Source organism: Ranitomeya variabilis, chromosome 3 (genome assembly GCF_051348905.1).
Source record: "Ranitomeya variabilis isolate aRanVar5 chromosome 3, aRanVar5.hap1, whole genome shotgun sequence".
In the NCBI taxonomy this organism is placed as follows: domain Eukaryota; kingdom Metazoa; phylum Chordata; class Amphibia; order Anura; family Dendrobatidae; genus Ranitomeya; species Ranitomeya variabilis.
The window spans coordinates 35096294-35109263 of NC_135234.1; the positions used below are offsets into that span (position 1 = coordinate 35096294).

Consider the following 12970-nt stretch of genomic DNA (forward strand, 5'->3'; position numbering starts at 1 on the left):
TGGTGTGTGGAGCATTACTGTCCTGTCCGGTGTGTGGAGCATTACCATCCTGTCCGGTGTGTGGAGCATTACCGTCCTGTCCGGTGTGTGGAGCATTACCATCCTGTCCGGTGTGTGGAGCATTACCATCCTCTCTTGCGTGTGGAGCATTACTATCCTGTCCGGTGTGTGGAGCATTACCGTCCTGTCCGGTGTATGGAGCATTACCGTCCTGTCCGGTGTATGGAGCATTACTGTCCTGTCCAGTGTGTGGAGCATTACCATCCTGTCCGGTGTGTGGAGCATTACCATCCTGTCCGGTGTGTGGAGCATTACCATCCTGTCGGTGTGCGGAGCATTAGCATCCTGTCTGATGTATGGAGCATTACCGTCCTGTCCGGTGTATGAAGCATTACCATCCTGTCCGATGTATGGAGCATTACCGTCCTGTATGGTGTGTGGAGCATTACCATCCTGTCCGGTGTGTGGAGCATTACCATCCTGTCCGGTGTGTGGAGCATTACCATCCTGTCCGGTGTGTGGAGCATTACCGTCCTGTCCGGTGTGTGGAGCATTACCATCCTGTCCGGTGTGTGGAGCATTACCGTCCTGTCCGGTGTGTGGAGCATTACCGTCCTGTCCGGTGTGTGGAGCATTACCGTCCTGTCTGGTGTGTGGAGCATTGCCGTCCTGTCCGGTGTGTGGAGCATTACCATCCTGTCCGGTGTGTGGAGCATTACCATCCTGTCCGGTGTGTGGAGCATTACCATCCTGTCCGGTGTGTGGAGCATTACCATCCTGTCCGGTGTGTGGAGCATTACCATCCTGCCCGGTGTGTGGAGCATTGCCGTCCTGTCCGGTGTGTGGAGCATTACCGTCCTGTCCGGTGTATGAAGCATTACCATCCTGTCCGATGTATGGAGCATTACCGTCCTGTATGGTGTGTGGAGCATTACCATCCTGTCCGGTGTGTGGAGCATTACCATCCTGTCCGGTGTGTGGAGCATTGCCGTCCTGTCCGGTGTGTGGAGCATTACCGTCCTGTCCGGTGTATGGAGCATTACCATCCTGTCGGTGTGCGGAGCATTACCGTCCTGTCCGGTGTGTGGAGCATTACCATCCTGTCGGTGTGCGGAGCATTGCCGTCCTGTCCGGTGTGTGGAGCATTACCGTCCTGTCCGGTGTGTGGAGCATTACCGTCCTGTCCGGTGTGTGGAGCATTATCATCCTGTCCGGTGTGTGGAGCATTATCATCCTGTCCGGTGTGTGGAGCATTACCATCCTGTCGGTGTGCGGAGCATTATCATCCTGTCGGTGTGCGGAGCATTGCCGTCCTGTCCGGTGTGTGGAGCATTACCGTCCTGTCCGGTGTGTGGAGCATTATCATCCTGTCCGGTGTGTGGAGCATTACCGTCCTGTCCGGTGTGTGGAGCATTACCATCCTGTCGGTGTGCGGAGCATTGCCGTCCTGTCCGGTGTGTGGAGCATTACCGTCCTGTCCGGTGTGTGGAGCATTACCGTCCTGTCCGGTGTGTGGAGCATTACCATCCTGTCCGGTGTGTGGAGCATTATCATCCTGTCCGGTGTGTGGAGCATTATCATCCTGTCCGGTGTGTGGAGCATTACCGTCCTGTCTGGTGTGTGGAGCATTACTGTCCTATCCGGTGTGTGGAGCATTACCGTCCTGTTCAGTGAAGCCACCATTCTTGTCGTGCTGTATTATCCCTGTACATCAGATCCCGTGCTCAAGTGACGTTCACTTTACTGATTGAAATGTGACATAAGTGATTTTCCTCTAGACCCGGCTGTCATGTTCTGTTTGGTGAGAGCTGTGCCCTCCAGCTAGTCGGCGTGTAATAGAGATGAGGTCGGGTAATGTACATGGATCAGGTCATGTGGGGGAGCTGCGGCGTCCTCGGAGCTTCCAAAATGCGGTATAATGGCATTTATTATATCAGGATGCTGATGTCAGGGTTCCAAGAAGGGGCCATCAATTGTTAAAAACCCATTTCAGGGTGTCAGGATTTTGGGGAAATTTTACTATGGATTTGCCCTGGTTTTAAAGGGTTAAATTTGTGGTGAAAATCCACAGCACAGATACACATGTAAACTTTACGCCACAGGTCACTTTCCTTTAGAAATGTAGTGAAACGCCCGCAGGGGGGCAGTTTACTAAATTTGAGTGTTTCTACATTAAGGCCCCGAAACATCATGGCGATTAGTCCAGAATTAAGTTGTGAATTGCTTTGAAAAGTTGCTAAATTTTTGCACAAAAAGTCGACTTTTGTTTTTTTTTTATGCCAGTTTCACCCAGTTGAGCCAAAATGGGCAAAGCTGGAGTGGGATGGGGACATGACACCACAGCTGGGCTAATTCATCATGACCGGTGGCCTATGCCAGAAATGTGTCTCCTCCAGTCCATGATTTGTGACAAGGTGCACAGAGGTGCACACCACTCGTCAGATGTTCCTGATTTATTAAAGGGGGTGTCCACTACTCAGGCACCCATTTCTGAATACTTACGCTTCCCCAGTAAAATAAGAACACGTATACTCATCTCCGATGGTGACGCTAAACCAGCGATGTCGGCACTGGCACTTTCTGGGCTTTCTTGACAATATTCTGTCACGTGATCCCTGTGGCCAGTCAGTGCTGGCTTCACTCTCCCCTCCTATGGACATAATTGACATCTGGAGGTAGTGAGAGCTGCTTCCTCCAGATGTTTTGATTTGTCCGAACTAGGAGAGTGAAGCCAGTGGTGATTGGCCACAGGGATTATGTGACACAACAATGTCACGAGAGCCCAGGGAGCGCCAGTGCCGATACCGCTTGAATGGCGCCAGCACTGGAGGTGAGAGCACGTGTTATGTTACTGGGGGGGCTTGCACCTCATAATGAATCAGGCACGTCTGACTCCAACATGTAATCTCATCAAGGCCAACGTGAACATTGCTTGTCTTGATGAATCAGGGCCATTGTTCAGGTGGAGTGGAGCAAGTTACATTTTAGTCTTTAAGGCATGTGCCATGGGTCGGATACACACTGCATTTTCTGTATGTAGATGAGACTTCATAAAAAATCCACTCTGTGGAGAAAATCTGCAAGGGAAATTCACCGATGCCGTGGATTTAAAATGGGCAGAATGTCAATTTGCAATGCAAATCTGCAACAAAATCCCCTTTGCTACTGCAGATTTAGCTGTGGATTTCCCACTGTGTCCTTTATTGCTGATCTCCAAGGATCTCACCCTACTTCCTTCCAGAAAGAGGCTCCATACTTGGCTTCAGTGGGAATTGAGTTATGCCTTAAAAAAATCACAATGGCCAAACTCTAAAGGGGGCTGTCCACAACTAGGTTTTAATTTTGAAACCAAGTCTATCGTCATCCTAAAATTAAAAAAAATGGCTAGAAACTAACCTGCAAGACCGCGGTATTCCTCTACACCTTTTCCCATGTTCCCCGCCGGTCTCCTTGCTTCCTCTGCTTGGTTCCAACAGTCGTGTTTCAGCTGAGGCAGAAGAGAGGGCAAGAAGAGCGTTTCATCCAGCTCAGAAGAAGGAATGTTACCACTGCAGTCAATTAGTGACTGCTGATTAGCTGCCACGATCATGTGACATCCCCAGCTGGAAAAGGAAGCAAAGAGACCAGCGGGGAACACAGGCAGCTGGGGAACAGGATCGGCCCAACATGGGCACATTTATAAAATAAAATATAGCGGTGGACAACCCCTTTTATAAAGTAGATACCAGAAGATTAAATGAATCCGACTGGATAATAATTAGTTCCTACCCTACGGTGCATTTTATATGAAGTATATAACCAGCACTCCGCTCAGCCCCCGGATTGTGGGATTCGCACAGTAATCCCCCATTAATCTCAGTCTACGTAATTCAATAAACAGTTGTGCTTTCTGTAATGACCCGGCTCCTCCGTGATAAGGACGAGAGCACATCGAGAAGCGGCTCTGAAGGGAGGCCGCCACATAAAAGACCTACATTAATAGGATCCTGGGGGGCACTTTAACTTCATTAGATGTATTCTCCGCGCCGGTCGCTGGGGTTATCTGCAGCTTCCAGTGCTCGGCTGTGAACCGTTAACCCTCTCTTATCAATATGGAGTACAATTGGAATATCATTAGGAGACAATGCGGGCCCTGCCGAATTCTCCTAGATCCATTCTCTTTTATTCAGACGTAGCTCACTGCAGTGGACTCTAAACAAAGCAATGGAAATGAGGGCCTGATCCATCATTGCACCTTATCGATCACGCGCGACCTGTTCACACTCTGAACCCGCGCACCGCGCCGCCATCGATCCAATGTCAGTGTATTCATGAGCTTCTTCTTCGTTGTTTTTGGCATCACCATATATATGCATTCTGCATTCTGAAACCTCATGCTCGTCAGTCAGGTATAGGCCTGAATATAATATATGCCGGCCATCACACACCGAATGGCCACTTTATTAGAGACACCCAACAACTAGAGCATCGGACCTCATGTAGAAATTTGTTCAGAAGCTATACTAGCCCATTAGGAGTCTTTGACACCTCGTCCCAGAGGTGCTTTATAGCAGACATGAGCAAAGTGGAGGCCCCTCGTGGCCCTTTGGCTGTTCTGGTGTGGCCCACAGACCAGGGACAGTCAAAGGGCTGTATGTAGTGGCATCCCAAACCACGCAGCCACCATCCACCCCTCTTCTCACTTTCACTGGTATCTATATCCTCGGGATATGGATACCGGTGAAATCAATGGTGGAAAAGGGAGCAATACATCACTGAGCCTGTGTGTATGAGAGCGGAGCAGGTGCAATGACGTCACTAGATCGCCTCAGCTGTGTCTCAGTATACAGACCGGAGCTGCGTGTGAAAGGGGTTGAGGCAAGTTTTCACTTTACATCTTACTGACCATGGAGTCTGTGGGGGGACAACGTACTACACATGGGGTCTGTGTGGGGGACATTATACTGCCCTTGGGAGTCTGTGTGGGGGACACTATACTGCGCATGGAGTCTGTGTGGGGGACATTATACTGCCCATGGGAGTCTGTGTGCGGGACATTATACTGCCCATGGGAGTCTGTGTGGGGGACATTATACTGCCCTTGGGAGTCTGTGTGGGGGACACTATACTGCGCATGGAGTCTGTGTGGGGGACATTATACAGCCCATGGGAGTCTGTGTGGGGGACATTATACTGCCCATGGGAGTCTGTGTGCGGGACATTATACTGCCCTTGGGAGTCTGTGTGGGGGACACTATACTGCGCATGGAGTCTGTGTGGGGGACATTATACTGCCCATGGGAGTCTGTGTGGGGGACATTATAGTGCGCATGGGGTCTGTGTGGGGGACATTATACTGCACGTGGGATATTATACTGCCCATGGGGTCTGTGTGTGGGACATTATACTACGCATGGGGTCTGTGTGGGGGACATTATAGTGCCCATGGGGTCTGTGTGGGGGACATTATACTGCCCATGGGGTCTGTGTGGGGGACATTATACTGCCCATGGGAGTCTGTGTGGGGGACATTATACTGCGCATGGGGTCTGCGTGGGGGACATTATATTGCACATGGGGTCTGTGTGGGAGACATCATACTGCGCATGGGGTCTGTATGGGGGACATCATACTGCGCATGGGGTCTGTGTGGGGGACATCATACTGTGCATGGGGTCTGTATGGGGGACATCATACTGCACAAGGGGTCTGTGTTGTGTATATCATACTGTGCATATGGGCTGTGTGGGGGACAACATATTGTGCATGGGGTCTGTGTGGGGGAACATTATACTGCTCATGGGGTCTGTGTGGGGGAACATTCTACTGCTCATGGGGTCTGTGTGGTGGACGTCATACTGCGCATGAGGTCTGTATGGGGGACATCAAACTTTGCATGGTGTCTGTGTTGTGTATATCATACTGCACATGGGGTCTGTGTTGTGTATATCATACTGCCCATGGGGACTGTGTGGGGGGACATACGGCACATGGGGTCTGTATGGGGGACATCATACTGCGCATGGGGTCTGTGTGGAGAAGATCATACTGTGCATATGGGCTGTGTGGTGGAGATTATACTGCGCAAACAGGTTTTGTGGGGGACAACATACTGCACATGGGGTTTGTATGCGGGCCATCATACTGTGTAAGGGTGCTGTGTGGGGACATAATATTGTTTAAGGGGGCTGCATAGACACAAGACATAATACTGTATAGGGAACTTTGTGGAGAGATCTTACTGTTTTCAGGGCTGTGTGGTGACATCATACTGTGTGCTGGGATTGTGGGGGCATCATAATAGGAACTACTGTTCAAGGCGCAAGGGCTTCATCATAGGAGCATACGATTAACTGCTTTAGGCTGCTTTCACACTAGCGTTGACACGGGGCCGTTGCGCTGCGTCGGCCCGACGTACCGACGCATACTGTGAAGAAAATGCCCGACTTTGGCAGCGGAAGCAGTCTTAAGACGCTTCCGCTGCTTCATTGTAAGGTCCGGGGAGGAGGGGGCGGAGTTTCGGCCGCGCATGCACGGTCGAAAATGGCGGTCCCGACGCACAAAAAAACGTTACATGTAACATCGCACCGTCGCACGACGGTTGCAACGTGTGGCACTGCGTCGCAATGCATCGTTAATATTAGTCTATGGGGGAAAAAACGCATCCGGCAGACAACTTTGCAGGATGCATTTTTTCTCCTAAACGACGCATTGCGACGTACAGCCAAAAACGCTAGTGTGAAAGTAGCCTTATATAAACGGTATAAAAGGCGGTAGATTATATAGTGTTGATTCGCTCCTACAGGTAAGAATACCGGTTACGATAAGCCCTATGGTAACATATATTATCAGGAGCTGCGAGACGCCAGACTTCATTCTCCTCAATATTAAGTACTAAAAATTAATATGAAACAATAACAATGAGAAAAATTAAAACTGGCCGGGTGATGCGGCCCTCCACAACAGTCACAGGATCTCATGTGACCCCTTGGAATAATTAATTGTTGCCCACCCCTGCTCTACAGGATTACCATCTGGGGTCTGTGAATTGGCTTATTTCCTCCTCGAAATTTCTTAATTGATGACCTTACACTTGAATGTTTTTTTTTAAACTTTTAAGGTGTTAACATACATTTATTTGCTTAATGCAGCGCACCACGGTCGACAGTTCCGACTTACATGGATAATAAAAAAAAAAAGTTAGATCCCCCTAAATCTTGGTGTTGTTAACCCTTGGGGAGAATTTTTGTCACCTAAATTTTTACAATTGGGTTTCAATAAAAATGTTGCACCATTTTGCTTTTATAAGCCTTTTCTTTGATGTGGTCTATGGTCATAAATCATTCGAGAGGTGCTCAGAAAAAGAAAAAAAAATACTCACTGACTATCAAAGTGAGCTCGCTGACTCATTCTGCAGCCAGCAGCAGACAGTATGAAATGGAGGCTATAGAAGGCAAACAGAGCAACATTTTTTGATGAAACCAAAATGCAAAATTGATTTTTAACCTCAAGTACATCCATTTATGGAGAAAAAAATTGTCTCGGAAGTTGGACCACATGTATCGTGGATGAAAATGACCAACTCATCATGTTACATACATTCCTGTAGGACATCATCAAAGCGTTGACATCACTGGTGATCCTACCTGTACTGTCCTCATACACCACCGTCACCGTCTTCCAGCTGTTGTGTAGGACGAGGTCCAGCACCGCCCGGCTGATGGCAGCATAATCTGGGTGGAGATTGATGAAGAACGTGTCTTTGTTGTCCACTGATGGATGCTTCCATCGGGTCTGGATGTGAGGAACCTCCAGAGCGTTGCAGATAGACTGGACTGCGCTGACCGAGGAGCTGTGAGATGGTCCAAACAATGCCGCCACCCCGAGAGCAAGCTGGTCACAAGCTGCAGGAGAGAAACGGCAGGACGAGGTACGTGAGAAACAGGACGAGGTACGTGAGAAACAGGACGAGGTACGTGAGAAACAGGACGAGGTACGTGAGAAACAGGACGAGGTACGTGAGAAACAGGACGAGGTACGTGAGAAACAGGACGAGGTACGTGAGAAACAGGACGAGGTACGTGAGAAACAGGGCGAAGTACGTGAGAAACAGGACGAGGTACGTGAGAAACAGGACGAGGTACGTGAGAAACAGGACGAGGTACGTGAGAAACAGGACGAGGTACGTGAGAAACAGGATGAGGTACATGAGAAAAGGACGAGGTACGTGAGAAACAGGACGAGGTACGTGAGAAACAGAACGAGGTACGTGAGAAACAGAACGAGGTACGTGAGAAACAGGACGACGTACGTGAGAAACAGGACGACGTACGTGAGAAACAGGACGACGTACGTGAGAAACAGGACGACGTACGTGAGAAACAGGATGACGTACGTGAGAAACAGGATGACGTACGTGAGAAACAGGACGAGGTACTTGAGAAACAGGACGAGGTACTTGAGAAACAGAACGAGGTACGTGAGAAACAGAACGAGGTACGTGAGAAACAGAATGAGGTACGTGAGAAACAGAACGAGGTACGTGAGAAACAGGACTACGTACGTGAGAAACAGGACGACGTACGTGAGAAACAGGATGACGTACGTGAGAAACAGGACGAGGTACGTGAGAAACAGGACAAAGTACGTGAGAAACAGGACGAGGTACGTGAGAAACAGGGCGAAGTACGTGAGAAACGGCGAAGTACGTGAGAAACAGGACAAGGTACGTGAGAAACAGGACGAGGTACGTGAGAAACAGGACAAGGTATGTGAGAAACAGGACGAGGTACGTGAGAAACAGGACGAGGTACGTGAGAAACAGGACGAGGTACGTGAGAAACAGGACGAGGTACGTGAAAAACAGGACGAGGTACGTGAGAAACAGGACGAGGTACGTGAGAAACAGGACGAGGTACGTGAGAAACAAGACAACGTACGTGAGAAACGGGACGACGTACAAGAGAAACAGGACGACGTACAAGAGAAACAGGACAAAGTACGTGAGAAACAGGACGAGGTACGTGAGAAACAGGGCGAGGTACGTGAGAAACAGGACAAGGTACGTGAGAACACAATTCATTAGGTATTTTAGCAATGCGGACCCCCAAATGCTTGCAGGCATGTAAAATATCTAAGCTATATAGAGCTCGGCTCTACACCGCTGCTCGGGACTCTGGACTGTGTTTTGACTGCGGCGGTGAAGTCATGCCAACAGAGTGCATCACCGCTGCAGCCAATCACTGAGCTGCTGGAGCAGGGGAGGGTAAAAGTTAGCGGGCTTCTTATTCTTTTATATCCTTATAAGCATTTGGAATACACTTTAATGAAAGTAGAACATTTTTTTAATATTTTTTTTTTACAACTGGAATAGTGATCTGCAACTTTTATTCCCCTCAGCTGTTGCAAAACTGCAACCAGCGACATACTGGAGGACCACAGGCAGAGGCATAACTATATATAACTATAGGGGGTGAAAGTTCCACAGAAACACCAGCTAACATAAAGGGGCCTAGCTGCATCCTGCAAAAAAATGATAAAGTGCAATAAAAAGTTGAAAAATAATGCATATAATAAATACATTAAATGAGGGATTGGTTAGTATTTTGGCCAAAATGGATACGCTCGCAACCCAACGTCCCCATTACTTGCGAGTCCTAACATTAATTTCAAAACAGCTAACAGAGAAACTAAAAAAAAAAACGGAGTTTCTCTATGTTAGCTGGTGTTTCTGTGTGGTGTATATATATAGTGCTGGACAGCCCGTCTGCGAATACTATGGGCGTGAACAATAGGCTGCTATCCAGACACTGTGCATCACACCTATCTGAATAGGGTCTTATGCTAGCCTTACCTGTGTGTATTTTTGCTACTAGGCAGCCAACCCTTCTATTATTTAGGTGAGTGGATTATTGTTCTCATCAGTAGCTTGCACCTGTGCTGCCCCTGCCTTTATCAGTGGGGGCCAGCTGCATCCTGCTAGTGCATTTGCCAATGTTTTGGTGAGGCTATTTTTATGATTTGGTTTTTTTTTTAGTTCCTTAAAATTATAAATTGCTCATATCTTTGTCAGTGGGTAAACTTACAAAATCAGCAAGGGATCAAATACTTATTACCCGCACTGTAGGTCATCATTAACAGACTAAGGGGCGTCCAACTTTAGATACCTCCACCAGTTCGCTTATTAAAGATGTTGAGGTGCAGCTTCCTCAATCTGTTTATGATTTACTAGACACAGCGACTTACATCATATATTTGGCAGTGGTGGAGTCTGGTATCTCGGCTCAGTCTCATACATAGCTAGCATACATACAGTACATGAAGCACATAGCTACAGAACCAGGCACAGGTATTACCAAATGAATACACCTATGCCAGAAAAAACAATGAAGGATTTCGTATGAGCATTGAACCTTCTTCTGTCGGCTGATCAGTAGGGGTGTAAGGAGGTGGACCACCACAATCTCTACTAATGGCTTAGTTTAACGTCGAGTGCAGTTGGTCATGACTGGTTCTGCAGCTTTCTGCTGTCCGGTTATGTACAAAAGGTCTGAGAAAACAACTTAGGGTGTGTTCAGGCTGAAATTTCATAGAAAAAACACTCCAAAAAACACAAGTTTTGATAGCAGAGTTTCGGCTACAGAAACGCTGCAAAAAAGACCTCTAAGTCAGTTGTTAGTAGGGACTGTGACCTGATGAGTATCCTCTAGCAAAGTCACTACTATCCTACACGATATGGGAAGGTTTAAAGACAAGGTCAATCTTAGACTATGTACATACTGAATATTTTTTTAGGAGGATTTTGATAATCCCGCTCAAAAACCTCTCCAAGGCTATGTACACACAATAACTTGTTCAGGCGTATTAAACCTGAAGAAACTATTTAAAAACTCTAAAAAGAATGAACTTTAGCATTTATATGTAAAAGCCACTGGCTGCCTTTTTTACCACTTTAGATTTCCAAAATTTCTTAAGATATTTGACACTTTACAATACAAGTCAATGGGAAAGCTCAAAAGATGTCCAGTAGAGTGACGGATGTTTTTTGGAGCGTTTTGCCATCATTTTTACATTAAAAATCTGCTAGCAGTTTCTTTATTATTTAACGGAGTGAAAAAAAACAACCCCAAAAAATTACAGTAAAAGAAACATCACAAAAATCATGCAAAAATCTTTAAAAAAAACCCATAAAAATCACTCAGGAAACAACCGAAAAAAGGACACAAAAGTTGCTCCAGGAAAAAAAAACCTCCAGAGTTTCCTGAAGTGTCTGCTGCTTGAAAAACTTGTCGGATTCACCCGAGTTTACAAGATGTTGTGTGCACAGAGCCATAAACCGCTTGGAAAACTCTTCCTGCAGATTTCTATGGGATATCTAATTTGCGAATTTTACGAATTTGTTTTTCCAGAAGAGATTTTAAAAAACAGCTGGTGGAGAAAGAAGGCTCACGTCACTTCTTTGAAACGGCGCCTTAGGGAATCCACTCCAAATTAAACACTTCCCAATATACACACTGAAAAGAACAGGTGAGGAGTAAAAGTTTTGAAAAGCCTCATCAGAAAAAGAAAAACTCCTCCAAAATCTCTACAAAAAAGCAGTGTCTACATTTAAAAAAAAATGTTATATCCAAAAACAGTCTACAGGCAAATCCTATAGTAACCTTGAAAGTCCAAAACATCATAAGTGTAAAAGAACTCTACCCTGGCATACGATAAACATTGGGCAATCTATAGGTTGGATTAGGGTCTTCAGGTGGGCTCCATTATAATCGGTCAGTAGACATACCTCTTCTGGAGGCTTCAAAGCTGTCAAACAGGTTGATTCTCTGGATGTCGTAGGTTAGTGTGGTGTTGGGCATCAGCGTCCGGTTCCTGTTGATATTTGTCACCGCAAACTTGAAGGCTAGTTCTTCCACATTGACTGGCTCATTTTCCTGTGTCTCGAAAATCCCTCCTGTAATCGAAAAATTAAGATATACCATTAGAAATGTAGTCAATTTACTTATAAAGAGCACAGAGAAAAGCCAAATGGAAGAATGACAGTTTTAAAGGGATTATACAAGGGAAATTTTTGATTCAGAGTTCAACAGAGAACGCCAAAATATATACTTATAATATACATCTGTAAAGACACAGCATTATATCTTAATTAACCAAATGACTATTTTTAGCGAGCCAGAAAGAATAGACTGTTATCTATATGTTGACTTTTTTTTCGGTTTGGTTGGTCAAAAAACAGACTTTTGCTTGTGTAAGCCTGTAATATTGACTTGTAAGTTGGCATTTAGTGTAACATATTGTGCTCTTATCCTTGATGACTAGTTCACTTGATGTTTACTGATAAGCTAATTATACATTGTCTAGGCCAGATAGTTTGTTGATTTTTAAAACAGAGGTAGAAATTCTATGCAAATAGATTACATAATCAAACATGGTGACTTGGACTATTCTTCCCCTTATCTGAGATGCTGGACTGAAGGACACTTGTTAAACATAAAGAGAGGTGATATGCCTCTATGAGACAGAGAGAGAGACAGAGATTCAGCAAGACATCAAGACATCCAGAGACAGGACAGCAGCCAATACACCACGGTTCCATCACAAGGGACACAGATTCATTATTCTACAGGATGCTGGCTTAGGAGACTTCGGCCCCGGCTGTAAGAATACAGATCTGCTCCACTGACCATCGCGATGCCATGGATACATTTGGAGAAAGCCAGGATTGGGACCTGCTGGTCGCCTGGCTCCATGAAGATGTTCGGAGAAGCCAGGTTGCAACCTTCCGGTCAACTGGCCTTGTACCTGAATGGACTATCACCTTCCTATGCTTGTTGTTACCTCCTCTCTGTGTGTGTGCCACAAGTGGGGTAATCGACCCTAGAAGATGAAGCCAGGTTGTGACCCTCCGGTCAACTGGCCTTGTATCTGAATGGACTGTCATCTTCCTACGCTTGTTACCTCCTCTGTGTGCGTGTCACAGGTGGGGTAG

At 46.6% G+C, this 12970-nt stretch overlaps 1 protein-coding gene across 7 annotated transcripts in view; it reads right to left on the bottom strand.

Annotated features, from left to right (window-relative positions):
• The window catches only part of GRIK1 (glutamate ionotropic receptor kainate type subunit 1), a 373798-nt gene that overhangs the window by 230007 nt on the left and 130821 nt on the right, over nucleotides 1-12970 (bottom strand). For all 7 annotated transcript variants that reach the window (XM_077293958.1, XM_077293956.1, XM_077293959.1 and 4 more), the window contains exons 2-3: nucleotides 11765-11932; nucleotides 7626-7883 (exon numbers count right to left, since the gene is read on the bottom strand). In XM_077293958.1, coding sequence (XP_077150073.1) covers nucleotides 7626-7883; nucleotides 11765-11932 — 426 coding nt within the window. The remainder of the gene's footprint in view (nucleotides 1-7625; nucleotides 7884-11764; nucleotides 11933-12970) is intronic.